We start from the raw sequence: 27,773 nt of genomic DNA on the forward strand, positions 1-27,773 counted from the left end.
TGTGTGTGGATATTAACTTCAGCAAGCAGGAGGTCCTGACAACTCTGTCAGGACCTCCTGCCTTTAGCCTCACTAAAACAAAGCTGACACATCCACAGGATTCAAAGAACGAATGAATGAGTGAATGAATCTTTAAATTTGTCTGCTTAATATACTCAGCTAATCATATGCACATCAGCTGTTCAAGAGCAGTTATTTCAACTCACGAGGACAATGCCTGGCTTTAGACTGCCGCATTCATGTCACTTCTAGTTCCTATGAAGTAATCACAAGGTTAGGGTTCAAATCCCTTACAGACCACAGAAATTTTTCTTTTTCCACTTGACTGTACTCTAAATGATAAATATCGCCATGAATTTGTTACAAATATAACATGGAAACTTCAATTTTATGGAAACTTCTTTTTAGCGTTATCCTAATTTCTTAAAGGATATTTGCCTTTTTCCAAGCCGCCACTGTAAATATATGTAAGAATGTATTCTTAATGACTTGTAAATTATGAAAAAGTAAGAAAAAGTAAGGCAAACACTAGTTCAACTTCAGCTGATATCTCTTGAAAACAAAATACAGATTTTCCAAAACCTCTATGTTTTATGTTGAACACATTCTGTTGATGGCATCAGTCAGATTTGAAACACTGAAAAAATAAACCAAAATCTGCAGTCTGGCTTTGTGAAGTCGTTGCTGTTTAAGTTGACTAGTTCAAGATTAGTTGCTGACTTTTTAATAACAGCACTGTTAATGAAAGGTGAATGCAGAATGGTGGAGTCATTTTGGTATATGTCAGTTTCTGTGCACCTTGCACCTTTGAAATCCTACTGCAGGAATGAACACCTGAATGTAGAAGATCCTCTACTACTATAATCATCATCATTAATAAATGTAAACTAAATCTGTTTGGTCTGATATGGAAAATACTATGGTGGTAATTACTAGCAGTCTTCTACTCTGTTGGTGTTCTTTTAAGTACTTTCTAACCACCACACACATTCACACTCTGATGGATCCACTGGGGACAATATGGCATTCAATTTCCTTAGCCAAAGACATTTTGACATGTGGACTGAAGAAGCTGAAGAGTGAACCACCTACCTTCCAACTGGTGGAACGCACCTGAGCCACAACCGCTCGCTGAGCTTGCTGAAGGTTAGCAAGAGATTGTGGGTTGGGTTAAAACGTGAACTTGAGAGTGAACTTAAACAACTACTTCCTTCTCTCACTTCAACCTGGTTGCGGCAGATGGCTGCCCCTCCCTGAGCCTGGTTCTGTCGGAGGTTTCTTCCTGTTAAAAGTTTAAAAGTTTTTCCTTCCCACTGTCGCCAAAGTGCTTGCTCATAGGGGGTCATGTGATTGTTGGGTTTTTCTCTGTGTGTATTATTGTAGGGTCTACCTTACAATATAAAGCCCCTTGAGGTGACTGTTATTGTGGTTTGGCGCTGTATAAATAAAATTGAATTGAATTGAATTGAATTGAATTGAATTGAATTACAACTAAGGTATGCTGAAGAGCATACATCAGCATCAGCACGCAACACAGAGAACCTTGAAGCAGATGGACTACAGCAGCTGAAGACCACGCTGGGTGCCACTCCTGTACAGCTAAGAACAGGAACCTGAGGCTACAATTTGCACAGACTCACCTAAATTGGACAATAGAAGATTGGAGAAAAATTGCAAGAAATAATTTGTTTCAATATCTGCTGCAGCACTCAGAGTGTTGGGTCAGAACTTGGTGTGACCAACATGAAAGCAGAGCTTCCTCATATCAGTGGTTCAGGCTGCTGATGGGGGTGTATTGTGGGAGAATATTTTCTTGGTGCACTTTGGCTGCTTAAACTCCAACTGGGCATCATTTAAATCACAGCCTGGGTGTTGTTGCTGACCATGTCCATCCCATTATGACCACAGTGCACCCAACCTTTGATAGCTGACAGTAACACACCATGTCACAAAGACCAAATCATCTTAGACTGTTTACTTGAACATGACAGTGAGTTCACTCCACTCAAATATCCTCCACAGTCACCAGATCTCAATCCAATAGAGCAACTTTGGCATGTGACATCAGAATGTACCAAAACGTCTGAGGAATGTTTCCAGCAACTCTTTGAATTCATGCCATAATCAATTAAAGTAGTTCTGAAGTCAAAAGAGAGTCCAACCTGGTACTATCAATATATAACCAATGAATTGGCAGGTGAGTGTATACCAGGGGTGGGCAACTCCAGGCCTCGAGGGCCGGTGTCCCTGCAGGTTTTAGATGTGTCCTTGAACCAACACAGCTGATTTAAATGGCTAAATTAGCTCCTGCAGTTCTCCAGAGGCCTGGTAACGAACTAATCATGTGATTCAGGTGTGTTGACTCAAGGTGAGATCTAAAACCTGCAGGACACCGGCCCTTGGGGCCTGGAATTACCCACCCCTGGTGTATACTATAATTTAATTGTTTATTAACAGTAAAGCAACTGTTTATTACAATTTATTTCACTATTAATTTACCATTTATTAACAGTGTTAGAAACAGGACATACTCACATCATCATGTTCATTAAATCCTTTAGTGACCCCTCATGAATGATGCTATCACTCAGAACATTTATTTACTCCTCTGAAGTGAACCTTTCCTCTAAGAGAACGACTGGATCGAAACCATACAGAGTCAAGCATACTTTTTTAGTTACTAGTATACTAAGTTTAAAGTAGCCTATCAATAGAATGTAGCGCTCACCTTTGTCCTGTCATTGTTTATGTATTAAGCATGTGTGCACTTTATTAACTGCTGGTGTGATAGATTACTAATAGACCTTTTATTTGCTACCTTGCCTGACCCCGCTGCTTTCCACTGCATGAGCAGACTGGATGAACTGTGTTATAGCCTGTGTACTGTCCACACTATCAGTAGCATTCTCCGCCTGATAGCAGGTGGGGAGATAAAGGCTTGCTTTTACAAGAACAGATCTGAGCCATGCACAGAAGATATAGTCATGGAAGAAAAAATATCCACCACAACTACACGGAGAGGCTGAAGCGGTTATTGTCAGGCTGGTATAATGTTACTTTTTGAACTACAAAGGACAATACAAAATGAGTTTAGTGAGTAAAAAAATAAAGTAAAAAACATAAAAATGAAGTATGAAAGAGGACTCCAGCATGTCTAACCCTGTCTGTCCTTTCTGGCTTTCCAGTTTGGAACATTTTCAGCAGCGGGACAGGGCAGAGGAGATCAGGTCAGCAGCTGTTTGTGTTGCCAGTCAGTCTTTAAGGGGGATTAGAGGCGAGATCCCACAGCTGACAGCTTCGATGACTGCCTGGACGCCACACAGATAGCCGACCCTTTAATGGATCTGGAAGTGGGAGAGGCAGCACAGCATTACTAGCTTTCTATCACATCAAAGAGAAATTCAGAGTCACACAGTACAGAACAAGCTTGACAGATGTAGGAAGCAAAAGATTTCAAAGATTCTGGAAAGAAAATTACCTAGAGATGTGTCTAGAGACACCATAACAATGGCCAAAACACTTGTGAATGACTTAGCCAAGTTGGGAAATGTAGTTCCAATAAAAATAATCACTCCAACCTTGCAGAGGAATGGAGTGCGAGGTTGCACTTCACTTGGCTGCTGGTTTAGCTCACTGGGATGAGCGGGTGACCATTTGCTGCCTTGCAGAGAGCAGCCGGCCTAGGTTTGGTTCCAACCCGTTGTCCTTTGCAGCATATCTTCCCTTTCTCTCTTTCCCTCTGTTTTCCTGAGAAGAGGGAGCATAATCTCATCAAGGTGCAAGGAATCGTGAAGAAGAAAGCTATGTGAAGATTTTGAAAGAAAACCCCAAGCAGTCAGCAGGATAACTGGGTCTGGGTCATCATTTTGTCCAACATGCTGACCCATAATGCTCCCTTTGAAGAACTATTTTCATAAGTTAACATTATTAACTAGGAGCTTACTTGAAGACATATAAGAGACAAGTGTCAGTTGTCTATTTTTTTTTTTTTTTTTGCTGGATAACAATTATTATATAATTATTTAAAGTTCAATCAGAAAGATCTGTGGTCACACATCTGTCTGCTTTCCAGGTTTTTGGTGGCTAATTTAAGTTTTACATCACTTTCCCACTCTGTCAAGCTCACTGTGGACATCACTGGTCTAGTCCAATCATCTTTCTCCCTGCGTTCTCAAGGCCAATCAGCCTCCACTCCCCATACTTTAAATCTCACTGCATCTGTCATTCTGCCTTGCAGATGCCTTCATGCAACCCACCTCCTCCCCATCTCCTCCTTACCTTACTTGTTACTCAGGCTCCATCCAAGCCTCCATCTTCATCTCCACCACCAGCATCTAGACTCCACTGGGTCCTGCTCTAACTCCTATTATACTGCTGTGTTGGGCCGTCAGAGTTTAACTGCCAAATAGATTAATTGAAATCTGTATATCAATAAATCATGTTCAGTTCTGTCTCCTTTTTAGAAGTGACTGTTGGCATCAGAGGGGTACTGAAACTTGTTTCCGCCACTGAACAAAGTTTTTTTTGACATGCATAACTCGAAATTTTGAGTTAGGTATCTTTAAATCCCTCACTGTTCTATCTGCTCTACAGTTGTACCTACATGATGCCTCCATTACTTTGTGTTGTCGACTCTGTGGTCTGCTACAGCTGAACACAGGACTGTCACACCAGAGGATCGCAGCAATGGCATCCTGGTAAACAGGAGCATGACTCATTGTCACAATGATATCACCAGATTTTGAAAAGCAACTACGAGTATTGAGATTGAAAAGGGGTAATGTGACCATTGACTTACTATGGTCTGACTGGTCTGATCACTGGTGTGTGCCTGCATGTAAGTGTGTGTGTGTGTGTGTGTCATAGGGACATTTATAGTCATATTTTAGGGATCCATCTTCCTTTGGGGGCACAAACCAAGTTTACTTAATGGAAATCACCAGACTGGTGAAGGCTTGTTTGAGTTCAGGTTATGTTTAGGGTCCATACTGTCCATTACTTGTTACATGAAAGTGACTGTGACTATTACACCAGTTGCAGTAAACTGTTATGTCTCAGCTGATCCACAGAGTGGCAGGGTTTTTGTTCACCTCCAATTCAAAAGCATACACTATACATATAAGTTCTAATATATTATATATAAATGTACCTGTCCACTGGTCGATCACATGAGCATGTGGAGGCAGGGAGTTCATAGCACAAGCATGCTCCCAACCTATTATAAGATTGTGCTTTGCATTATTATATATAATGTGTTTTTTTTATCCATTATATTTCTAAACATGAAGAAGTCACAAGCAAAGTGAGACCACACCACAGCACGTTTAAACAAGGACATAAAAAAAAACATTTATGTATTATTGTAGGGTCTACCTTACAATATAAAGCCCCTTGAGGTGACTGTTGCTGTGCTTTGGCTCTGTATAAATAGATGGACCATGACAGTCTCAAAACAACATTTCTCCATATTTAATTTTAGGCTAATGTTCATTGTCCAATAATACGTATTCAAATACAAATAGCCTTCAACAGATCGCTCTTCAGTCAAAACTCCAGTTCTCCAAACTGAATATTAAAAAAGCGTAGCTCTAACAACAAGATAATGGTTCTCATTGACTCTCAATAATCCACATTTTTTAAGACGCGTGGGGTGGGGGATTCTTTCAAGTAAAAAAAAGCTTTTCCTGTAGATGTCAGCAGCACTACAATAATGAAATCCAAGCACAGAGGGTCTCCGTATTGCTCTTGGGAGTGCTGTTGCGCTACAGACTGCGCCACTGAATCGACCTCTCTGAATTACCTATCTTACAAACGTTGTTGTTTGCAGTCATGTGGAAAAAAGAATCTCAAACTCTTCTTCATCTCACGATGGTGGAGCTGCTCGGGATAGAAGTAACAATGCAGATGAATGGTCAAATAATAAGTTAAAGGAAGATGAACCTGATTTCATCATCATTTCAACTGCTGTAACAAAAGAATTTGCCACATCTCAGATAAAGTATTTTTCAATTATTCACTCATATTTGTTAATGCTGAATATGTACATTAGCCAAAATATCGAACAGATAAGAGAGTGCAGAGAGATGCGGCAGCCTGTGTAAAATTATACTCCTGTAAATCAGACGGTGTTACAGTGTAACAACACATAACACAGAAACACACACACTAATAGAGACATTAGTTTAGGTAATACAACGAGAGTAAATAAAAATACTGAACATATTTCAGTGGCTGATTAAGTTCTCATCATTTTTTTCATGCTTACAAAAACTATAAAACTATAGTTTTATATATAGTTGAAGCTTTCTATTTTAATTGTTTATCCATTCATCGGAGCTTATCCACTATTCATTGCTTCGAGCAGACTAATCTTAATGATGCATTAAGTCAGAGCTTCCCAAAGTGTGGGGCCCGCCTCCTAGGGGGGGCGCAGAGCCATTGCAGGGGGGCCTGGTATGAAAAAGGGTGGGGGACGCTGCTAGCATGGGGGAGCCCACACAAACGCAAAGCAGGAGATGAAGCATCGCTGAATATGTTTCCAAACCAACTTCATTCTAAGCCAAAGACGAGAAAATATGGTGAAGCATATCTTCCCTTTGGCTTCACCTGCACAAGTGCCGAGGTAGGTCTCCCTGCAGAATTGGTTTTCCCTTCGTCGGGAGCAGCGCTTGGGCTCTTCAAATCACGGACAAACAGTATCCCACATTCTTGAGTTTTAGTTCACAAACACTTGTTGTAATGACTAACTACTCCTGACATTTTGGAGATGTTAGCTCTGTATACAGTAAAGTTACAGTGGGATACAAATAATATCAGGCTGATCCTGCCACGATTTATTCCCCTGGTTCAAATCACAGACAAACAGTATCCCACAGTTGTTTATGTTTTTAAACCTATTTTGCACAGAGAGGCATTTTTGAAAAATGTATTGATAGCAATGTTAAATATTATTACACAGGAAAAAAAATAACTACACGTAAAATAATCACACCGTGATGCCTCTGCCTTTCTAATGGAGGGACAGTAACTGCGTGTGTATATGTAAGCGTGTAAAACCTGCAGATAGTCAGATTAACAGTATTTTATATCTATCTGCCATCTGCAATGGTAACAATAACGCAATGTAAACAATAACGTGGTGCACAGCATGACGTGAAAAAAGGCACATACCTTTGACGTGTGACGAACTCTGTATTCCTCGTCCACACGTAAACACAAAAAAAGGAGTTTTAAAAAAATCTCAGTTTTCGGTGATTCGAAACAGCTGCGTTTTCAAAAATACCCGTGTAGGTGTGGACGTAGTGTAAAAGAGTTAGTAGTTTATTTCATTGCTACCTGTAATTTATTGCAGATTACTTGTATTTGCTTAATTGTTTACTAAATGTTTGAGGTGTGAAATAAACCGCAATGGAGCAAAATATGGGTGTGTGTGGTTGGAGGATGTGTTTGTGCGCGCGTGCGTGCGCTTCGCGCGGGGGAGGGGGTTTGAACATTTTTCTTGTTCAAACCGAGCTTAGTCTTGATCAGGTATCAAAAAGTGTGATTCAGATCCTTTCGTGTCATGGATTTCATCAACAAAGCCTGCTCATAAGATGCTGGTTACAGTTATGTAATGTATTTCCCAAAATATTGAATTTATCAGAATTAATTTTCTATGAAGTCTACATTGAAGACAAAGCTATTGACTGTAAGTAATTAATGCAACAACACTGAGACTGCTAAGCAGGAAAGATCTAGTGCTGCTTAAAATGAAAGTGAAGTTTACAGAATGGCATACAGTTGATATGTAGTATGAATATAACTCAAAATTAATCTGACTAAAAAGCAAAACAGCTATATATTTAAAAAGTAAACAAAAACAAAGACTTAATAACAACCAATGCAGATGAAATTATAAGAAAAAAATAAGAAAAACTGGACTTATTTAGAGCATGCTAAAACAGCACAACAGTACAACGTAATAATAATAATAATAATAATAATAATAATGCCATTTATTGGTATGATGTAAGAGCCACTAAGAGTTGAAGGATCACTGTGTATAACAGAAATTGTTACAGAGAGAGCTCTGTGGACTTTAAGTGACTGGGTGCTGAGAGGACAGAAGTGCCTTAGTCAATTTGGCTCAATTAAAGAAACTAAATTAAACAGAATGACAGCAGACCACGGAGAGCAAGAAAGGACAGCAAGTGATTGACAGAGACAGACTTCTACAGCAGCTGAACCTCAGCTCAGATACAGTACAAAGGTTATAGCTATTAATACACCAGGACACATACAAACACACACATAATGTGACACATTTAATTTAATTGATGTCACTTCTGGTTCATGACGCTGCTCAAGTCAGCATTGCTCAGTTTACTCTCACCCTTTAACTTTGCTTTGCATTAATGTGAATAATCTGAAACCCTATGATATCCATTTTACTGTCAAGGAATCCATGTCAGTGGTTCGACCTTCAGCTACTCCAATATGAGCAATGTGACACCTTCAAGGCCCAGGATACATATGACCGGGTAAGAGCACACTATGTACATATTGGGTGGTTGTGAATGACAAGAGCACTGAGGGAGAAGCTACTGTTACACTGAAGATAGCAGAAGAGTATTCTGGAGCTACAACTATGGGATGTCTCTGAGTGTCACAGCTGGGTTGACACTGCATTTTTGAAGAATCAGTGCAGGCGTGACCAGTGACAAACGCACAGTCTCACAGTCGCATGGCAGGAAACCAGGAAGGAGAGAACTTCTTCAACAGAAGCTCACTCAGCTCTGAACTAAAGCTGTGAATGGAGAACAGCAAACTTCCCTGACTCAGTAGAAGTGCCTGCTGGACTGAAGAATTTTAGGGCTGGATTTCATGGGTTGTCAAACGCCAGTTGTCAATTCATTCATACATACTTTTATCACACCCCTAAGCAACAGTGGATTTCTGGAGGATCAATCATCATTAATAATCATGCTCCAATGGATCTAATCTTTGAAAACTGCAGTTTGTTTCCCCAAATTCAGTGACTTTATTGTGCATTTGCATTTGTCTGGTCATTGCTACTATCTCCTGGACTACATAAGATGGTGAATTCTTCTTGTTTCTTCTTGAATTCTTCTACAAATGTAATGTGTGGTTAGCGTTACATGCATTCTGTAGAGGATTACAGATTCATCACATGAAACAGTGAACACTGTAGGGTCTGAGGTGGATAATCTGCACAAACACACTGCTGCATTCAAAGCGAACAGCAGGTGGCTTTTGTATATTATTTGAAATTCAGTCAGCATTTTGGTCCAGATGTTCCTCAGCACAGTCCTTGTAGTCCTGACAGACCTGGCAGCCAGGTTTATGGGTACCACCTTGTTCCGGCGGCACTTCCACCTGTTGTTGTCAGCACTGGTGATGTTCGGTCCCATGCTGAGTCTTTGGGTGTCTCACCACAGCATCTTTGCCAAGAAGAATCACTTCCTCTACAGGTGAGACTGCTTCCTGTTACACTTCCTGTCAATTTTGTTCTGTCCTGATATTTAATATTTCATATTCAGTCGATATAATTTCTTCTTCCATCACGTCCTGTCTCCACTGCTCTCATCTCTGTTCTCCTTCTTCCAGGATGTTCTTGCACTCTGGTTGGGGTTGGACCTGCATCTTTGTTGGCTCTTTTGTTTTCCTCCTCTCCTTTTCCATCCGTCGTTCCCTGTCTCTCTCCATCCGCCACCTCTCACGGCTTGCGGTGGCCGGTGGACTATGGCTTGGTTTTTGCAAACTCTTGGACCTCCTGGAGAATGCCACAGGAAGCTGCTATGAACCTTTAGAAGCTGGAACAGTGGTCACAAATGGCCAGACTCTGCTGGTGCTGCAAGAGGGGGAGAGCAAGTCTGAGTGTCTGAAAGCTGGAATGCTGTGGAGGGGATATGAGGTTTCTGAAGACATTTTCCTTCTCTGCCTTTGCTGCCTGCTGCTGGTAGAGGAAACAGCTGTGTTTGGACCTTATTTGAGCCTTGGGGGAATCTCAGATGCCCCACTGAGAATCCTCTTTCTGTTCTGTGTTCTCCTGCTCTGGCTCTGGATCTTCTTGTTGCTCTGTCTCTTAGCTTACTTTCCTCAGTTCCCCACCCAGCTGCTGGGGGGTGCTCTTGGCTGTCTCAGCTGGAGAGGACTATATCAGGGCTGGTACCGCCTGGGGCCCAGCTGGTACTGCCCCGGGAGGCCTGGTTTGGGACTACTTAACATAAAGGCTGTCGGTAATGACGTGGACGATGCACAACTGAAACAACCGAATCACGATCACTGCAATTAACTTAAAAAACAAACAAACAAACAAACATTTGAGAACTAACTGTAAAATAAATTGAATTCCAAACAAACAGATGTACAGTGTGGGTTATCAGACCTCTTAATTCTTTCATGTCAAATATGTTTATTTACCTTTTCTGTTACGTACAACCGATGATTCACATCTGCTCTTCCTTTGAAAGCTAGAATTGTGTGACAGCCAAATCAATCCAGCACTGGAAAGACAAATGGAGAACACAGAAGCAGATTTACAGAGACATTAATTTGGTTGAGTTTGCTCACTTTCTGTTTTGTCCAGATTTTTTGCTGTGGACTTCAAGGCAATGAAGAAGTGCCAAAAGCTACAGTCCTGTCACTTGTAGCCAGAGGTGGGAAAATATAGACATTCTGTTCTAAAGCAGAAATGCAGTTCTTTATCATAGCGAGACTATCTCTGTATGGGTATGACCCCCATTGGCCGTGGTGTCATACCCCGTACATATGGAATATGTAATGAAGTGGAGAGATAGTCTCTCACTCAGAGAACAAAGGTTACAATGTAACCGTACAATAGTTGCATTAAGAAAATACTCCAGTAAAAGTTGAAGAGTAGTGATTAAACTTCTTTACTCAAGTACAAGAGAAAAAGAAAGTGAAAAACAGCTCCTTGAAGGACAATTCTACTAACCATTTTTATGCATAGACAACTGGACCTGCCGCTATATTAATATAATATTAAAATGATATTAGTACATGAGAATACACATATTAGTCAAATCTAAATCCTAATGAATGCACCCAGCTTGAATCTGTTGTTTAGGACACAATAAGTAAAATAATTTTTTCTTTTAAAGAATGTAAAGTGAGATTTGGCAAGTGGGGGAACACTAAGATCTGTTGTACTGGCTCAACGTGGGGAAAATGCTAACACTCACAATAATTTCGAATGTAAGCTTGAGTAGATTTTCTTAGTAGACAAATTGTGATCAGCTTAGCTGCTGCTCTTTGTGGATTTAAACGACTGACTTCAACATGTGTTTCACAGCCATCTCGGTGGAGTTTCATTTCTTACACTAACAGTATACTGGATGTTGCCTTTATACTAGACAGGTGGATGAATTCATTCAGTGAATGAATCTAAGCATCATCAACTTAAATGCAAATCCATCATCTACACTATATGTAACCTAACACTGACAACTACAGCCACTGAGTATCAGGCTAACACAGTGTTTTACTGTAAATTCACCAGATTAATGCAAGCTAACCCATTTATCCTGCACATAACTACCCTGAATGTTCATGAAACATTTGATGAACACATAATTAGTGCACGGTACAGTAGTACCATTTGCTCCAGTTCTTCTTGTTCTTGTCCCCACGCTTTGTCAGATGCTGACCAAGTCTGTAGGGGCTACTTTGGGGTTTAAAGTTAAAAAAACCAGGCTGTGAGACCACGCGTGGAAATATCATAAACAAACATAAAGTACCTGCAAAGCTGTGTGCCATGGGTCCTTGATGTCATATATACTGTTTTGTATATTTTGTTTTTCAGGACATTTCACAGTATAAAAAATGAATATTTTATCAAAATACATCATATACTGATAAAATATGTGATTCAAAATGATAAAATCACAGATAACCTTTGAATATTATTTTTGTGTGCAGTTTGTTACAGAATGTGTCACTAGCCAAAGCTCCAGCTGACGTTTTTTTTTTTTCGGGGAGATAAAAGAAAGAGAGTTAACTTCACTCAGAGATGGAGAAAGATGTAAGAAAAGAAAGGATAAGAGAGGAAGAAGAGAGGTTATGTTTAATGGTAAGAACTGCTCAGTGAAACATGATAAATTCCAGTCTGTGTTTTTGGTGATGTTTGTTGAGCTGATAGAAATGTTGTAGAAAAATTATGTTGTGTAGAAATGTTACACTCTTTGCGCTCATTTCTCTTTAGCGCTAGCTAGATCCTGACTACAATATCACTGGTGCCGCCCACTTTTATACTTTTATACTTTAATAATAGTATAATCGCTATAAATGATACAGTTGAACCTAAAGTAATGAGGCTGTTTTGAAGACGTAAGGAGTAGGTAGTATAGATATTTGTGTTAAAATGTAGGGAGTAAAAGTAAAAAGAATTAAAAAACAAATGAAAAAAATTAATGCTCAAATGAAGTACAGATACCTGAAAATTCTACTTAAGTAGAGGAACAAAGTATTTGTAGCCTACTTGTTTGTTATTTTTAACAAGTAGAATAGTATAAACATGAACAGTAGCAGAAAATCTGACCAGATGACCAAGCAAACTTTAAACCAAGCCATTTTTACAGGGAATTTTTTTCACTGGAAGAAAGTCTAGTCTGGCTGTTAGTGAGAGTTCATAGTTCATAGTTCCAAATTCCATGACTTTATTTCTCCTGTTGACAGTTTTTTTTTTTATTATCTTGTGCTCATTTAATAGATATAACTTCTATTTGATTTTAACTTATGCTAATGCATGATCACTTTATCTAAAATATATTTAATAGTCTTCGATGGGAGTGAAAAAGGGAAAGAACTGTCAAAATAACTTGACTTGGTGTGAAGGCTTAAATACAACATTCAGACTGTTGGAGGTTAAAACAAGCTTACGTGAGGCAATTTAAAGTCAAAGCTCAGTATAACCAAAGCCAAAGGAATCAGGCAGGTGAACAAAAAACGATGGCACAAAGCATTGTCTGGAATAGGGTTACGGGGCTCCGTAGGCCTTGGGAGAGAGCTCCGGGGAAAGAATCTGGTGATCAGGCCTTGGCCCTTAGGGTGTACCCGGTTTCTGCTTCACTCTGCTCTAACAGGCCAGCCCAAATAAACTCCTCCACTCTGCATAGTGGTGCAGGTGGATAAAGAAGTCACAATTTTTATTCAGAGTGCCAGTAGATTTTCTTTGTGTACAGGCTGTAATCACCTGCTCTGATGTTTACTGCTCTTTGTAGGTTTATGTATATGTACATATGTATCTGTTTAAAATTATACTGAGGCTTAGGATTCACCCCTATTCATTGTTAGAGGTGTGTAAAATTCTTACACTTGTTCGCTGATAATTTCGCAATTAACCCTTCAAAAATGGTTAATACTGGGTCAAAAAACAAGACAGAAGATTGAGGCGATTGAGGCCTTCAACTGTGGATCCAAAACAAATGGCAACCTCGGGAGCCAACTCTTATACAGGGAGTGCAGAATTATTAGGCAAGTTGTATTTTTGAGGAATAATTTTATTATTGAACAACAACCATGTTCTCAATGAACCCAAAAAACTCATTAATATCAAAGCTGAATGTTTTTGGAAGTAGTTTTTAGTTTTAGCTATTTTAGGGGGATATCTGTGTGTGCAGGTGACTATTACTGTGCATAATTATTAGGCAACTTAACAAAAAACAAATATATACCCATTTCAATAATTAATTTTTACCAGTGAAACCAATATAACATCTCCACATTCACAAATATACATTTCTGACATTCAAAAACAAAACAAAAACAAATCAGCGACCAATATAGCCACCTTTCTTTGCTAGGACACTCAAAAGCCTGCCATCCATGGATTCTGTCAGTGTTTTGATCTGTTCACCATCAACATTGCGTGCAGCAGCAACCACAGCCTCCCAGACACTGTTCAGAGAGGTGTACTGTTTTCCCTCCTTGTAAATCTCACATTTGATGATGGACCACAGGTTCTCAATGGGGTTCAGATCAGGTGAACAAGGAGGCCATGTCATTAGTTTTTCTTCTTTTATACCCTTTCTTGCCAGCCACGCTGTGGAGTACTTGGACGCGTGTGATGGAGCATTGTCCTGCATGAAAATCATGTTTTTCTTGAAGGATGCAGACTTCTTCCTGTACCACTGCTTGAAGAAGGTGTCTTCCAGAAACTGGCAGTAGGACTGGGAGTTGAGCTTGACTCCATCCTCAACCCGAAAAGGCCCCACAAGCTCATCTTTGATGATACCAGCCCAAACCAGTACTCCACCTCCACCTTGCTGGCGTCTGAGTCGGACTGGAGCTCTCTGCCCTTTACCAATCCAGCCACGGGCCCATCCATCTGGCCCATCAAGACTCACTCTCATTTCATCAGTCCATAAAACCTTAGAAAAATCAGTCTTGAGATATTTCTTGGCCCAGTCTTGACGTTGCAGCTTGTGTGTCTTGTTCAGTGGTGGTCGTCTTTCAGCCTTTCTTACCTTGGCCATGTCTCTGAGTATTGCACACCTTGTGCTTTTGGGCACTCCAGTGATGTTGCAGCTCTGAAATATGGCCAAACTGGTGGCAAGTGGCATCTTGGCAGCTGCACGCTTGACTTTTCTCAGTTCATGGGCAGTTATTTTGCGCCTTGGTTTTTCCACACGCTTCTTGCGACCCTGTTGACTATTTTGAATGAAACGCTTGATTGTTCGATGATCACGCTTCAGAAGCTTTGCAATTTTGAGACTGCTGCATCCCTCTGCAAGATATCTCACTATTTTTGACTTTTCTGAGCCCGTCAAGTCCTTCTTTTGACCCGTTTTGCCAAAGGAAAGGAAGTTGCCTAATAATTATGCACACCTGATATAGGGTGTTGATGTCATTAGACCACACCCCTTCTCATTACAGAGATGCACATCACCTAATATGCTTAATTGGTAGTAGGCTTTCGAGCCTATACAGCTTGGAGTAAGACAACATGCATGAAGAGGATGATGTGGACAAAATACTCATTTGCCTAATAATTCTGCACTCCCTGTATTCCTCTAGTTAAGTTTCCTTCCTTGTACAGAGGGTACATTTCTTTTCTATTTTTTTTCTAACTGGCCCACCTTGTGTGACTCACAGGTGTCCTGACATATGTAAGATTTATTTATATTATGCTTTTCAAGAACAAAATGCACCCATACAGTTCATGGATGTAGCAACCCAGCAAACTACTATTTATTGATAACTTATCACACCACCCTCTAGTCCAAATACGGTTACCAACACTACTGTAGCCATATTGGTAACATTATGACTTAAAGCCAGTGGGTAATATCGATGTTTCTTCGCCCATCTTCTGTATACAATAAATAGTTTAAGAAGACAACTGAATGTCTTCTTAACTTATAACAGCATTTTTATTATTGCTGTATATTTTAATACATTCCTTCCAGCACTGGCTGTAAAGACAAACTCTCAAGAGACATTTTTCCACCTTAATTCATTTTATTGATAAAACATCTCCAGAAAGAAAATATATACAAAACTTCAGCCATCAAAGAGCAGTTGATGGCTGCCTCGAAGTCTGACATCAAATCAGCCGTTAAAGTCCTTACACAGTTTTCACAGCACTCGAACATGTTGGGAGTTTGTCTCGTTCATCTAGCACATAGAAAGATTGTGAGCTTCTTGTCTGAAAAACAGATAACGTTTCCAATTGATGTGTTTTTCTGTAGGGTGTAAACTCAGTTTTCAACTCTTCCTAAATGAGTTCAATAATCTATCAGAAATTTTTCTAAAAGACAGGAATTCCTTCATTTAAAACAAAAAGAAGAAAAAAGATGAGAAGGATCAATGCTGTGTATGTACAAAGCAATTCTAATGATCATCCTGGACTCACAGGAAGTACATGACAAAAGACAATAAAGGCATGGTTTTCATTTTTGTTTGCAGATGTCAATCTCAACGTTGCTGAATGTGCATCTGCTGGTCATTCCATCACCAAATAACTACAGTTTGTTCCTCAGTGGCATAATTCAGTGGTGGTGGATGACACTCAAGTCTGCAGTACTACAGCTTCTGAGCGCTGGTCAGCTGCAGCACCTCAGATGGTATAAACTACAGAGCAGCTTCACTGAATAATGACTGACCTGCTGTTTGTTGCTAACATGGTAAATGTTACAGCCAAGTCTGTGAATATTTTAGGTGTTTAAAGAGGAACGTGTTTGTATTATCAGTCTTAGTGAGAACTGACACAGGAAATGAAAGCTGGCCTCTAGAAGGTGTCAGTGTGTTGTTAAGATTTTGGGGATAAAAAACAAAAAACGTTTTTTAAAAATGAAAAATTTCAGGGGGGGGTGGGGGACATTATCAAGAGAATGAGGGGATGGGGGAGTCAACAGAGTCCAGAGCCTCCCAGTGACAATTCATCATGGCATCGTAGAGCTCCTCGCTGCGCTGCATGAAATCTTTGTTCCACAGGTCGACGTCACACTCGGGAATGGGCTCTAGAAAAAAGAAACAACAATGCAAATCCTCACTCTGTGAGTGTCTCCGACATTTCTCTGGATAGATTTTTTTCCCCTAATGTTATGTGACTCAGCCTTACCTTCTGCATTATCCTCATCTATGTCTTCAGCCTCCACATGGCTCTGCTGCAGAATGACATCAGGGATTAGAACTACTTTCTCAAACATGGAAATAAATCTGAAAACTGCCTGGATGTGATAGTACATGGCACTAATTAACACAATATAAACATGGACAATGTGTCAGCTGTGCTACGTGTACTGGGTGTTTACAGTGAACATGTTTCATGTTTCAGTGAACATTTTCACTTGGCAGTGAAAGATCAACAGTTTCACGTCTGTACACTTTGTAGTCAGTTAACTCAGCAGTGTCACTTGTCCTGTCTACACTGAAGCTGCTTTGTTCAATTGGCCCATTCTGGGTAAAGAGAGCTGGTGTTTGGATGAATTACTTGTGAGCATTCTATATAACATGATAAATGATGTAAATGAGAATCTTAAACTTCTGGAAGGAAGCTGATTGTTCTTTAGCAAAGGTTAGCAGTTTCTCACGCTAAAAGTCATTTTGCTAAGCTTTGCTAACTTCCTGAAATGTCAGTGTTCCTTTAAGCACTGGTGTGAAAGTGTTCCCCTTACCTCTACGGCTCCTGACATGTCTGTGGACATTGGTGGCATCCCCATGGGAGGTGGTGGCATCATGTGACCTGGTGGTGGGTATCCATAGGCTCCGTAACCGTAGTTGTAGCCACTGTTGTAGCCGCTGCCATAGCCGCTGTTGTAGCCGGTACTGTTGTAGCCACCATACTGGTCGTAGCCCCCCCACTGAGAATAGTAACCCTGGCTTCCACCACTATGGCTGCCATAGTAACCAGACTGAGTCTGGTTGTAGTTGCTCTGGTAATTCTGGCCCTGGCCCCCGTGGTAGCTGCTCATCTTCTGGCTGTAAAACAACAAAAAGAACAATTTTTGGTTTGTTTGAAGGTTATCTGATGAAAGATCTTCATGAATGAACATGTCTCAGAGGAGCCTGGATGGATTTAAAGGTGTAGACATATGCGGAAACAGTAAACTGGACTATACTTTTGTTACAGACAAATCAAATATAAATCAGTCATACGGTAATGGTAAAAAGTACACCTAAGTAAGCTTTTGGATATCTATATAATAAACCTAACCGGGTCCTTAGCAGGTGTTAAGGTTTAGGTAAACACTACATCAAACCAGTAACACATGGCATACTGCATCATGTCAATTAGCAAAAACAGAGCCAAAATGCAGGTCTGGACTTTGACTGGTCCCCTCCTGGGAAGATGTCTTGAATATTTTAAACTTGTGAATAATCTTTGTTACTGGAGAATGACTGACTTCAGGATGTTTTGAAGTGGCCTTCTAACCTTTCCCAGACTGATGCACAACAATAACTGCTTCCCTAAGACCTTCTTAGCTTTGTGTTAAAACACACATGGACTCTCCAGACCAGCAAACTGCCAAAACATCTGCTTTTACAGAGGTGGTCACACTTAACTACATCTATTTGATTATTATCATAGTTCTTTGTAAATTATGAGAGTATAATATATTGTTGGTCATCTCAGGTTGCATTTACTCATTTTAAGACTTGCTATTATGTTATTATGTCCTAAATCTTGAAATTGAAAGAGGGTCTACTTTCATTTTACATGACTGTATTTTTCCAGCAAGGCTGACTTTGAGGCAGATTGAATTTTAAAATGTGGATTTTAGTTCAGTCTTTTGGTTACTAAAAGACTATCAAATAAGACCTGATAATAATAAAAACCCAGGTTTCTCTTTCTCTTGTCCTGCTAGCCCTCAGTGAAGCATTCACCAGCACTGACCCTGTGCTACAATCATCCTAGGCTCTGGTCACTCACCTCTTTTCCCTCTCGATTGGTTATAAAGCACTCTGCATTTAACAATTGGTCATTATTAAACTCTGACTCTCTTATTCAGAGTGTCTTTTATCCCACCTCCCACTGCTTTTCTCTGTCCCCTCAGTCTAACCGACTGTAGTAGATGGCCCTCCCTGAGCTTGGTTCTGCCAGAGTTCTCCTTCCTCCTTCCTTTCTTCCTGTTAAAAAGGTTTTTTTTCCTTTCCATCATCAGGTGCTTGCTCATAGGCCATCACATGAATGTTGGGGTGTTCCTCTCCATTATTGTAGAATCTTTGCCTACCAATATACAATCACTTGTGGTGATTTTTGTTGTGGTCTGGCGCCAAGTAAATAAAACTGAGTTCAGGTGAATCCAAATTCCTCTGTCCTATTTTCTTTGGCACTTTCTCTATTCTATTCTCTCTTATCCTTGTCTGGGTCTTACCTCTTTGCAACAGCAATACTGAGCCTGAGTGGCTTTCCTCCCAGCATTGTACCCTGGCACTCCTCGATCGCCTTCTTCTGCTCGCTCTCCTCTCCAAACTTGACAAAGCCATAGCCTCTGCAAGTCAGAGAACAGTTACGCCTCCTTTGCACCGCCAACGCACACTCCATACTTGGCATTTAATAGCCACTTATAATGAGAAACAGAATATAATGGGTATTATTATGGTAGAACTGAAACTTGTTGTTTTACTTTTAACATGAGGTAGCATCACTTGAATTGTGAGTTGCTCTTGCTTAGCCTATATGGGGAAAACAATAGTTTTAGCATTAAGACGGCAAGAAAACATTTCTTCAGCCTTTTTTTTTCCGAAAATAGATGAAGATGCACTGATGGTCAACGTCCATAGCACTGCTATCCAAATCATTATTATAGCACAGAAAACAGAAAAAAAATATTACAGTATACTCTTACAACATTCATACAAGAAGGCAATACATCATACTATAGGAAGAAATACAAAATTCACAGTCAAACAGAATAATACTGCTGCTGCTGTCATGTGCACCTCAATGAGCTGACGTACCTTGAGTATCCATACTGGTCGGTGACTACTTTGGCTCCTTTGCATGAAGGGTACTTCTTAAAAACTTGATGCAGCTGGAAGTCATCTATCTCAGAAGCCAAGTCGCCCACGAAAACTGAGAACTCTGGCCTGAGAGAAGCAAGATCAAATATTCTTACTCAGTATGATAGACTGATATACTGATATGTTGACTGCTTTAGCCCACATCCCACTTAATAAGGACTGTTATGCAAGTTATCCTTCGTATTTAAACAGGAAGTGTATTGGAAGCTGGATAATTTACGGAACAACTTTGTTCAGTTTTAGATCATAACAATGTAATTGCCCATTTCCTACCTATAAGACAATCTGGACCCCCTCCCATGATGCATGTCACCCTCAGCTTTCACTGTTTATACAATAAGGGCCAGAAGTTTATGGACAACATTTTTGTCACGTTGCTTCTACACACCACCACAGTGGATTTTAAATTGAGCAATCAAAATGTGATTGACGTGGAGGCTTTCAGCTTTAATTCAAGGTGTTCAAGTGAAGTGTTGTGTTAATCGCTTATGAATTACAATCATTTTACTATATACCTATAGTATCAATTTTAAAATCCTAGATGACTACCTTCTTGAGTTATTGCATTCACCAGATTTTTTGACCTCAAGGTCAAGGTCAGAGGCCTTAATTTGAAACTCCTACGGTGCTTCGTTCTCAGGTTGGGTGGCCCATGTTGCCCACCCACCCACCTGGCAAGGTGATGGCAACACCCCAGCAGCCTTTTATGGCTGAGGGTAAAACAAAATAAATCAATAGAAAACTGTTATTGTCCAAAAATGTATGGACCTGTATGCCACTGCTGCATGTCATTAACCTCTATCTTCTCTCTGTTCTCATTTATTTTTTGCCCCGATTGCCGTCCGTTGTTTTCGTTCCTCTTTTCTGTGCCCTCTCTTCCTCCAGCTAGACAAGTTAGCTGGAGGTAGGGCTGCACGATTAATCGTTAGAAAATCGCGATCTCGATTCATACTTAAGTGCGATCTCATTTCCAAATGACAACAATTAAAAAAAAAAAAAAAAGACGACGACGACGATTGTACCGCATTTTGATCCGGGACGTAATCTGCATGAAAACAAGCGCTCACTCTTCCTGCTCAACATATGACAAGGGCGGAGCCTTATACCACGTGATACAGAAGCTGTGCCGTGTGATGCTAAAATTAGCAGGGAAAAAACAACGGAGAACACGTCAGGGATGACGAGAAAGTGACAGGAGAAAATCCGTCCCGGTCAACCACCCAAACATGAATAACGGGAACCTTATACAGCGCTTCCCTATACCCGTCGAACTTCCGCAGGCACAAAGAAATTACGGAGGCTATTACTTATCACCTGACCAAAGATATGGCTCCCATCAACACTGTGCAAAACGAGGGATTTAGGAAAATGATCAACACCCTAGACAAACGCTACACAGTGCCGTCCCGCAGCTATTTTTCTATTGTTGCACTACCTGCTCTATACACGCAGTGTCGAGCAACGGTGGAGATGGAATTTCAAGCAGTACAACATTTTGCGGCAACGACAAAATGTGAGACATTTGTTGTTTTTATGTTTATTTATTGTTTTTATGTTCAGTCTCAACTGTTACGAAGTTGATGTGCAGTTAATAACCGCAATAAATATTTATATTGGAAAAGAAAATCGTGAGAGAATCGTGATCTCAATTCTAAGCCAAAAAAATCGTGATTCTCATTTTATGCAAAATCGTGCAGCCCTAGCTGGAGGAACTAAATTCTACAGAAAACTGCCTCCAAAAGTTTGGAGTTATGTAGCAAACAAAGACTGAATGGAAGTAAAGCCTTACCCTGCTTCTGGCCGTTTCCCATAGGTGGCATAGTTTAGCTTAAACTTCCGGGGCTGCACAAAGGAAGAGAAAAAACACACACTAAGCTAAGCAGACACACCAAAGACATGTAGTATAGCACTGATATTGCTGGAAATAAAAAGTGGAGTTACTATGGTTGTTATTTGGGTTTACATACCTCCACCACCCAGACCAGCCTTTAGCCCATTCCTCAGTTAGTTCCTACCAGAGACTCTATTCACCAGCTTCAAACAAAGTACATTCATGTACAAGCCTCTTAGCCACCTTCAGCAGCAGATACAGCCCAGTGAACAGGGGAGCCCAGTAGCTTGGCCAGCCCACGGGGCCAAAAGCATTTCAAACCAAGGAGCAAGCAGCTAAAGCTCACAACTTCCCAAACCACTTGGAACTGAAATTTGAAAGATGGGATGCCTTTTTTTGTCTTGCATCACCAGACTTAACTGGACCAGCCGTCTCTGCAGTTAGTATGAGACAGCTGCACTTAACATGATGTTTAACTAGTTTTGCTTCTTGATAAAAAACTGGTTTAAACTGACAGGGAAATCATCACAGTGACAGCACTAAGAGCAACAAAAATCTGGTGTGTTCACAGAGACAATAACAACAGGATGTTAAACTGACTCCTAAGCACCTAACACTGTGTTTCTGTCCTAACAAAGCAGGACCAAGACTAGTTGAGCTCCACTATCCACAGATCAACAGTTAAGTACTGTTTGATAATTCTACTGAAAAAGGAAGTTGGTATTACATGTCAACAATATTTTTGTATTTATGATGAAATAATAATGATGAATAATATATGTGAGTAAATATCAACTGCACTACAGAACTGACCGGGTTTGATCCAGGAACCAGTTTCCCGTTGAGTCTCTGGACACACCGCTCCACACTCGCTTCATCTGCCAGCTCCACAAAACAGTATCCTGCTGAACCGCTGCACAAGAGAACAGAACCGTTAGCTATTTTTAGTGTTGAACGAGAAAGAGGCGGGAAAAACGCAGACAGATCAGGCATAACATTATGACCACTAACATATGAAGTGAATAGCACTCATTATCTTTTCATCATGGCACCTGTTGGTGGGTGATATATTAGGGAGCCACTGAACATTTTGTCCTCAAAGTTGATGGGCAACGCTTAGAATTTGAGAGAGTGGAGTAATGCTTTGTGCAATGTTCTTCTGGGAAACTTTGGGTCCTGCCATCCATGTGAATGTCTCTTTGACACTTGCCGCCTATCTAATGAGTGCTGCAGACCGTGTGCAACCTTTCATGGTAACTCTTTTTCCTGATGGCTGTGTGGCTATTTCAGGAGGATAATGCGCCCTGATAACAGGAACAGGAACACAGCAATGAATTTGAGGTGTTCACTTGGCTCCCAAATTCCCCAGATCTCAATCCAATCAAGCATCTGTGGGATGTGCTGGACAAACAAGTCTAAGTTCTGCAAGTTGTGAGGTGTGGCCTCCATCATTTAAAGGATCTGTTGGTAACATCTTGGTGCAGATACCACAGCACAACTTCAGTGGTCTAGCAGAGTTAATACATATACATTTAGGCTGATGCATATATCCTACCCTGTTATCCTGTGAGTGATGATCTTGACCCCAAATGGAGACTCTCCCATAGCACTAAAGGCCTGTTTGATGAAGTTCTCATCCATATATGGGTCGAGCTACACACAAATACAAAGAAACATCATATGCACCACATTAGGTTCTGTGCAATATAATACAATGCATGTTTATGGTTTACTGTAAGTTATTACGCAGTAATACAGTACAATGCAACAAAGCATGGCTCTTTGTTCTAAGGCTACGTTCACACTGCAGGCGAAAGCATATCAAATGCGACTTTTTTGACCCTATGCGACCCATATCCGATCATGGTATGACAGTGTGAACAGCACAAATCCGATATTTTCAAATTCGATCTGGGTCACTCTCGTATGTGGTACTGAATCCGATACATATCTGATGTTTTAGAAAGCGACTGCTGTTTGAATGGTCATGTCGCATTAAATCCGTCTTTTACGTCACTGACACAAGACAGACGCCAATTATCAGCGCCAGAGAAGACATCGTGAACGCTTCCTGGCCATCCAGTGTAGAGGTCAGTGAAATTGTTGGGAAGACAACGTTGGAGAAACGTGAACATTTTATTTGTACTGTATAATCTGCAGATTCTGACAGAAAACTGCAACTATCCTTTGAAGCACCGCTCCTCTCTAAAACAGCAATAAGGATCATTACTAAATAACAAAATAACTTTATAACTTAAAGCAAAATTGGGAAACGTAAAGTCCGAAACAAGTCTTTATATTAACGGCCATCAGTCAAACAATATTGTTTGCTCTGGGTCTAAACAGAGCGCGTCGTGTGTGACGTCTTCTTTTGCGCATGCGGGCCGCTTTGAGGGTTCACACTAGAGCGCATTTGCTGTCACATTTTATTTGTAGTGTGAACAAGCACACACACACAAAAAAAAAAAATCGGATTTGATCAAAAAATCGGAATTGAGCATTAAGACCTGCAGTGTGAACGTAGCCTAACTGACACTTGTTTCTACTACAGAAGCTACTACAGAATATTTAGTAAAACTAGAAAGTGCATTTTCTGAAGAAACTGCAGTGTGAATGCTTGAATCTGAATGTATACACTGAAATGAATTAATTGCTGAATTTTAAGTTAAAAAGTTTGAATGAGATAAAAAGAAACAGAATTTAACCTGAAAACAAAAGTGCTGAACTGCTAAAAGCTGACATTCACACAGAAGAAGTTGGAAAATAGCTGAAAATGTTTTAATTGTAAATTAGAAAAACCTAAGAAATGAGAAAAGGAAATTTAGAGTCAGAAAACATCTGAATGAATATTAAAAGTTCATATTCTTTGAATCACTGAATGACTAAAATGTGATCCCTCCACTTGGAGCCACACCGTTTAAAAAGTTTACATCTCTGAGGTTTTAAAGACACGGTGTTGGAAAGAGAACAACAATGGCTATGATTTGAGGGTAAAATGATGGCTGTAGAGCAAACACTGTGGACACAGCAGCAGTTGAAAGAGAAGTGTTTAAGATGAATCTTGGCAGAGTGAGAGAGAGCTCGTTAAGCAGGCAGGTGTCAGCCTGGTTGCTACAGTGACTGCACCCAATGGCTCCATACACACGGACGCAGACATGCGCCTCACTTCTGCTGCTTAAAATGAACAGAAACGTCAGTCCGAAACAAATCGTTCCCAAATGAAAAGTACAGGTCGTATTGACAAAATTCTTTCACCGTGACCACCAGCAATGTCCAGTCTACCAAATTGTCAGTTTTCATGCCTGTGGAGTTTATTACAGGGAGTGCAGAATTATTAGGCAAATGAGTATTTTGTCCACATCATCCTCTTCATGCATGTTGTCTTACTCCAAGCTGTATAGGCTCGAAAGCCTGCTACCAATTAAGCATATTAGGTGATGTGCATCTCTGTAATGAGAAGGGGTGTGGTCTAATGACATCAACACCCTATATCAGGTGTGCATAATTATTAGGCAACGTCCTTTCCTTTGGCAAAATGGGTCAAAAGAAGGACTTGACAGGCTCAGAAAAGTCAAAAATAGTGAGATATCTTGCAGAGGGATGCAGCAGTCTCAAAATTGCAAAGCTTCTGAAGCGTGATCATCGAACAATCAAGCGTTTCATTCAAAATAGTCAACAGGGTCGCAAGAAGCGTGTGGAAAAACCAAGGCGCAAAATAACTGCCCATGAACTGAGAAAAGTCAAGCGTGCAGCTGCCAAGATGCCACTTGCCACCAGTTTGGCCATATTTCAGAGCTGCAACATCACTGGAGTGCCCAAAAGCACAAGGTGTGCAATACTCAGAGACATGGCCAAGGTAAGAAAGGCTGAAAGACGACCACCACTGAACAAGACACACAAGCTGAAACGTCAAGACTGGGCCAAGAAATATCTCAAGACTGATTTTTCTAAGGTTTGATGGACTGATGAAATGAGAGTGAGTCTTGATGGGCCAGATGGATGGGCCCGTGGCTGGATTGGTAAAGGGCAGAGAGCTCCAGTCCGACTCAGACGCCAGCAAGGTGGAGGTGGAGTACTGGTTTGGGCTGGTATCATCAAAGATGAGCTTGTGGGGCCTTTTCGGGTTGAGGATGGAGTCAAGCTCAACTCCCAGTCCTACTGCCAGTTTCTGGAAGACACCTTCTTCAAGCAGTGGTACAGGAAGAAGTCTGCATCCTTCAAGAAAAACATGATTTTCATGCAGGACAATGCTCCATCACATGCGTCCAAGTACTCCACAGCGTGGCTGGCAAGAAAGGGTATAAAAGAAGAAAAACTAATGACATGGCCTCCTTGTTCACCTGATCTGAACCCCATTGAGAACCTGTGGTCCATCATCAAATGTGAGATTTACAAGGAGGGAAAACAGTACACCTCTCTGAACAGTGTCTGGGAGGCTGTGGTTGCTGCTGCACGCAATGTTGATGGTGAACAGATCAAAACACTGACAGAATCCATGGATGGCAGGCTTTTGAGTGTCCTAGCAAAGAAAGGTGGCTATATTGGTCGCTGATTTGTTTTTGTTTTGTTTTTGAATGTCAGAAATGTATATTTGTGAATGTGGAGATGTTATATTGGTTTCACTGGTAAAAATAAATCATTGAAATGGGTATATATTTGTTTTTTGTTAAGTTGCCTAATAATTATGCACAGTAATAGTCACCTGCACACACAGATATCCCCCTAAAATAGCTAAAACTAAAAACAAACTAAAAACTACTTCCAAAAACATTCAGCTTTGATATTAATGAGTTTTGTGGGTTCATTGAGAACATGGTTGTTGTTCAATAATAAAATTATTCCTCAAAAATACAACTTGCCTAATAATTCTGCACTCCCTGTACACACCCATTATAAACTCTGAAACGGGTGAAAAAACATCATGAAACTTAAACTGGAACTGAAGAAAAAGTATAATAGATATTGAAAAGATAAATACAAGTTGAATAGTTGAATGTCTTGTCTTTGTTTTAAAGTTTGAATGGAGGCTCTACGTCAATGTATGTGGAAGTAGATACAGTTTAAAGAGGAGTAAGTTGAATGAGAATTTGAAGGGTCTCTCCATTGAAATACATGGGAAATTTTTGTTGAATAAAGTTGAATAATTTTAAAATTATAAATGTTAAAAATGACAAAAATAGAAGCAGTCATGTCCAAAAGAAGAGGAATCTAACGGTGTTTGAATGGTTTTTCTAAGTTGAACGGTTTTGAAGGAGTAGGAGTACAAAAAACGTACGGAATATATAATAATAAAATAGAATTAGAAGAACAATACTGTGAATGCTTTTAGAAGCATTCACACTAAATAACCAAACAAACACAAATTAAACCTAATTTTTAGCATTCCTATGTAATTAAGCGGTTTCAAAATCACATGAGAAAATGCACAACTAACTAACATGACTGACAAAAAGCGACACATTTGGGATTTTGATGTCGCCGAAACCCCCAGCAAAAGTCACAATGCACAACCATTAAAACTGATCGATCATCTGTGTGTCTGTAGCACAGGCACAGCGCGCCTCCAGACCGAGGTTGTTGTTTTTTTCTTTTTTCAAACTAAAAAAATTGTCCTTTTGCTTAACCCTATACCAACTTTGAGTTTAGAGAATAATTTTGTGTGTGGTTCTTTTTACGGCTTAATCTGTTAATCTTTGTTGGCGTTATATTTAAACTTTAATGATTAGCTCGCATCACTTGCTAAAGCTCGCTACAATACGAGGAGGAGCCTGGCCACAGACAATAACGTAGACATTAGAGTTGTTTGATGACTTATCGTCGTTAATCGTTAATATGTGGTATTATTGAATTATGTTACACCAAATCTTTTCAAACTGTGTACACTGGAACACAGTTTAGTCCAACATTTTACAAGTAGTAGGTTACCCTAACTCAACCTAGCTAGCAATCGCCACACATAGCTAAGCTAAGATCACACACAGAAACATGGATTTCAAACATACATCACCCATCCAGAGACTCGTCTGTCTGTTGAACATCATGGATGCGAGATAAGATGGTAAGAGTATATATTCGTGGTACAAAAAGCAAATATTTTGTTAAATATTAAAGTTATCTACACGGTCACACTGGACACGTCCATTCGTTGTTCCACTTCCGCCTTAGCCAGCAGACGAGTGCTCCGGTCTTTTCAAATTAAAAGTCTCACTCGAAACTATTGTAGCTGGCGTAGACCATAGGTCGAAATAGTCAGACTTGGGAAATAAGTCAAATTAATAATCACATAAATATATGTTCCTTGATTAATTTATATTGACATTTGGTAGCATTTCGAGGTCTATAAGGTGAAAATAAATATATCAAGGCGTCGGACATGTGTGATAGACGCATTGCGCAGGCCAAAAGTTGGTCCTCATAAAAATATTGTCACATATGTCATATGTTATTTCCACAA

General features: G+C 40.2%; 2 protein-coding genes across 2 annotated transcripts; one reads left to right on the plus strand and one right to left on the minus strand.

Annotated features, from left to right (window-relative positions):
• Positions 1 to 8,473: 8,473 nt before the first annotated feature.
• On the plus strand, positions 8,474 to 10,980 carry fitm1l (fat storage inducing transmembrane protein 1, like). Its single transcript, XM_084913260.1, has 2 exons — positions 8,474 to 9,470; positions 9,607 to 10,980. Exons 1-2 carry the CDS (start codon positions 9,292 to 9,294, stop codon positions 10,292 to 10,294), a joined length of 867 nt encoding a protein of 288 aa, XP_084769386.1. The 5' UTR covers positions 8,474 to 9,291; the 3' UTR covers positions 10,295 to 10,980.
• Positions 10,981 to 15,460: 4,480 nt separating this feature from the next.
• Positions 15,461 to 27,507, minus strand: trnau1apb (tRNA selenocysteine 1 associated protein 1b). Its single transcript, XM_084912791.1, has 9 exons — positions 27,322 to 27,507; positions 22,875 to 22,972; positions 22,133 to 22,232; positions 21,278 to 21,330; positions 19,426 to 19,554; positions 18,840 to 18,956; positions 17,139 to 17,442; positions 16,583 to 16,628; positions 15,461 to 16,481 (listed from the first exon to the last, which is right to left on the minus strand). Exons 1-9 carry the CDS (start codon positions 27,358 to 27,360, stop codon positions 16,345 to 16,347), a joined length of 1,023 nt encoding a protein of 340 aa, XP_084768917.1. The 5' UTR covers positions 27,361 to 27,507; the 3' UTR covers positions 15,461 to 16,344.
• Positions 27,508 to 27,773: the final 266 nt, after the last annotated feature.

Source organism: Perissodus microlepis, chromosome 18 (assembly GCF_051167445.1).
Source record: "Perissodus microlepis isolate ML-2025 ecotype Zambia chromosome 18, ASM5116744v1, whole genome shotgun sequence".
Lineage (NCBI taxonomy): Eukaryota > Metazoa > Chordata > Actinopteri > Cichliformes > Cichlidae > Perissodus > Perissodus microlepis.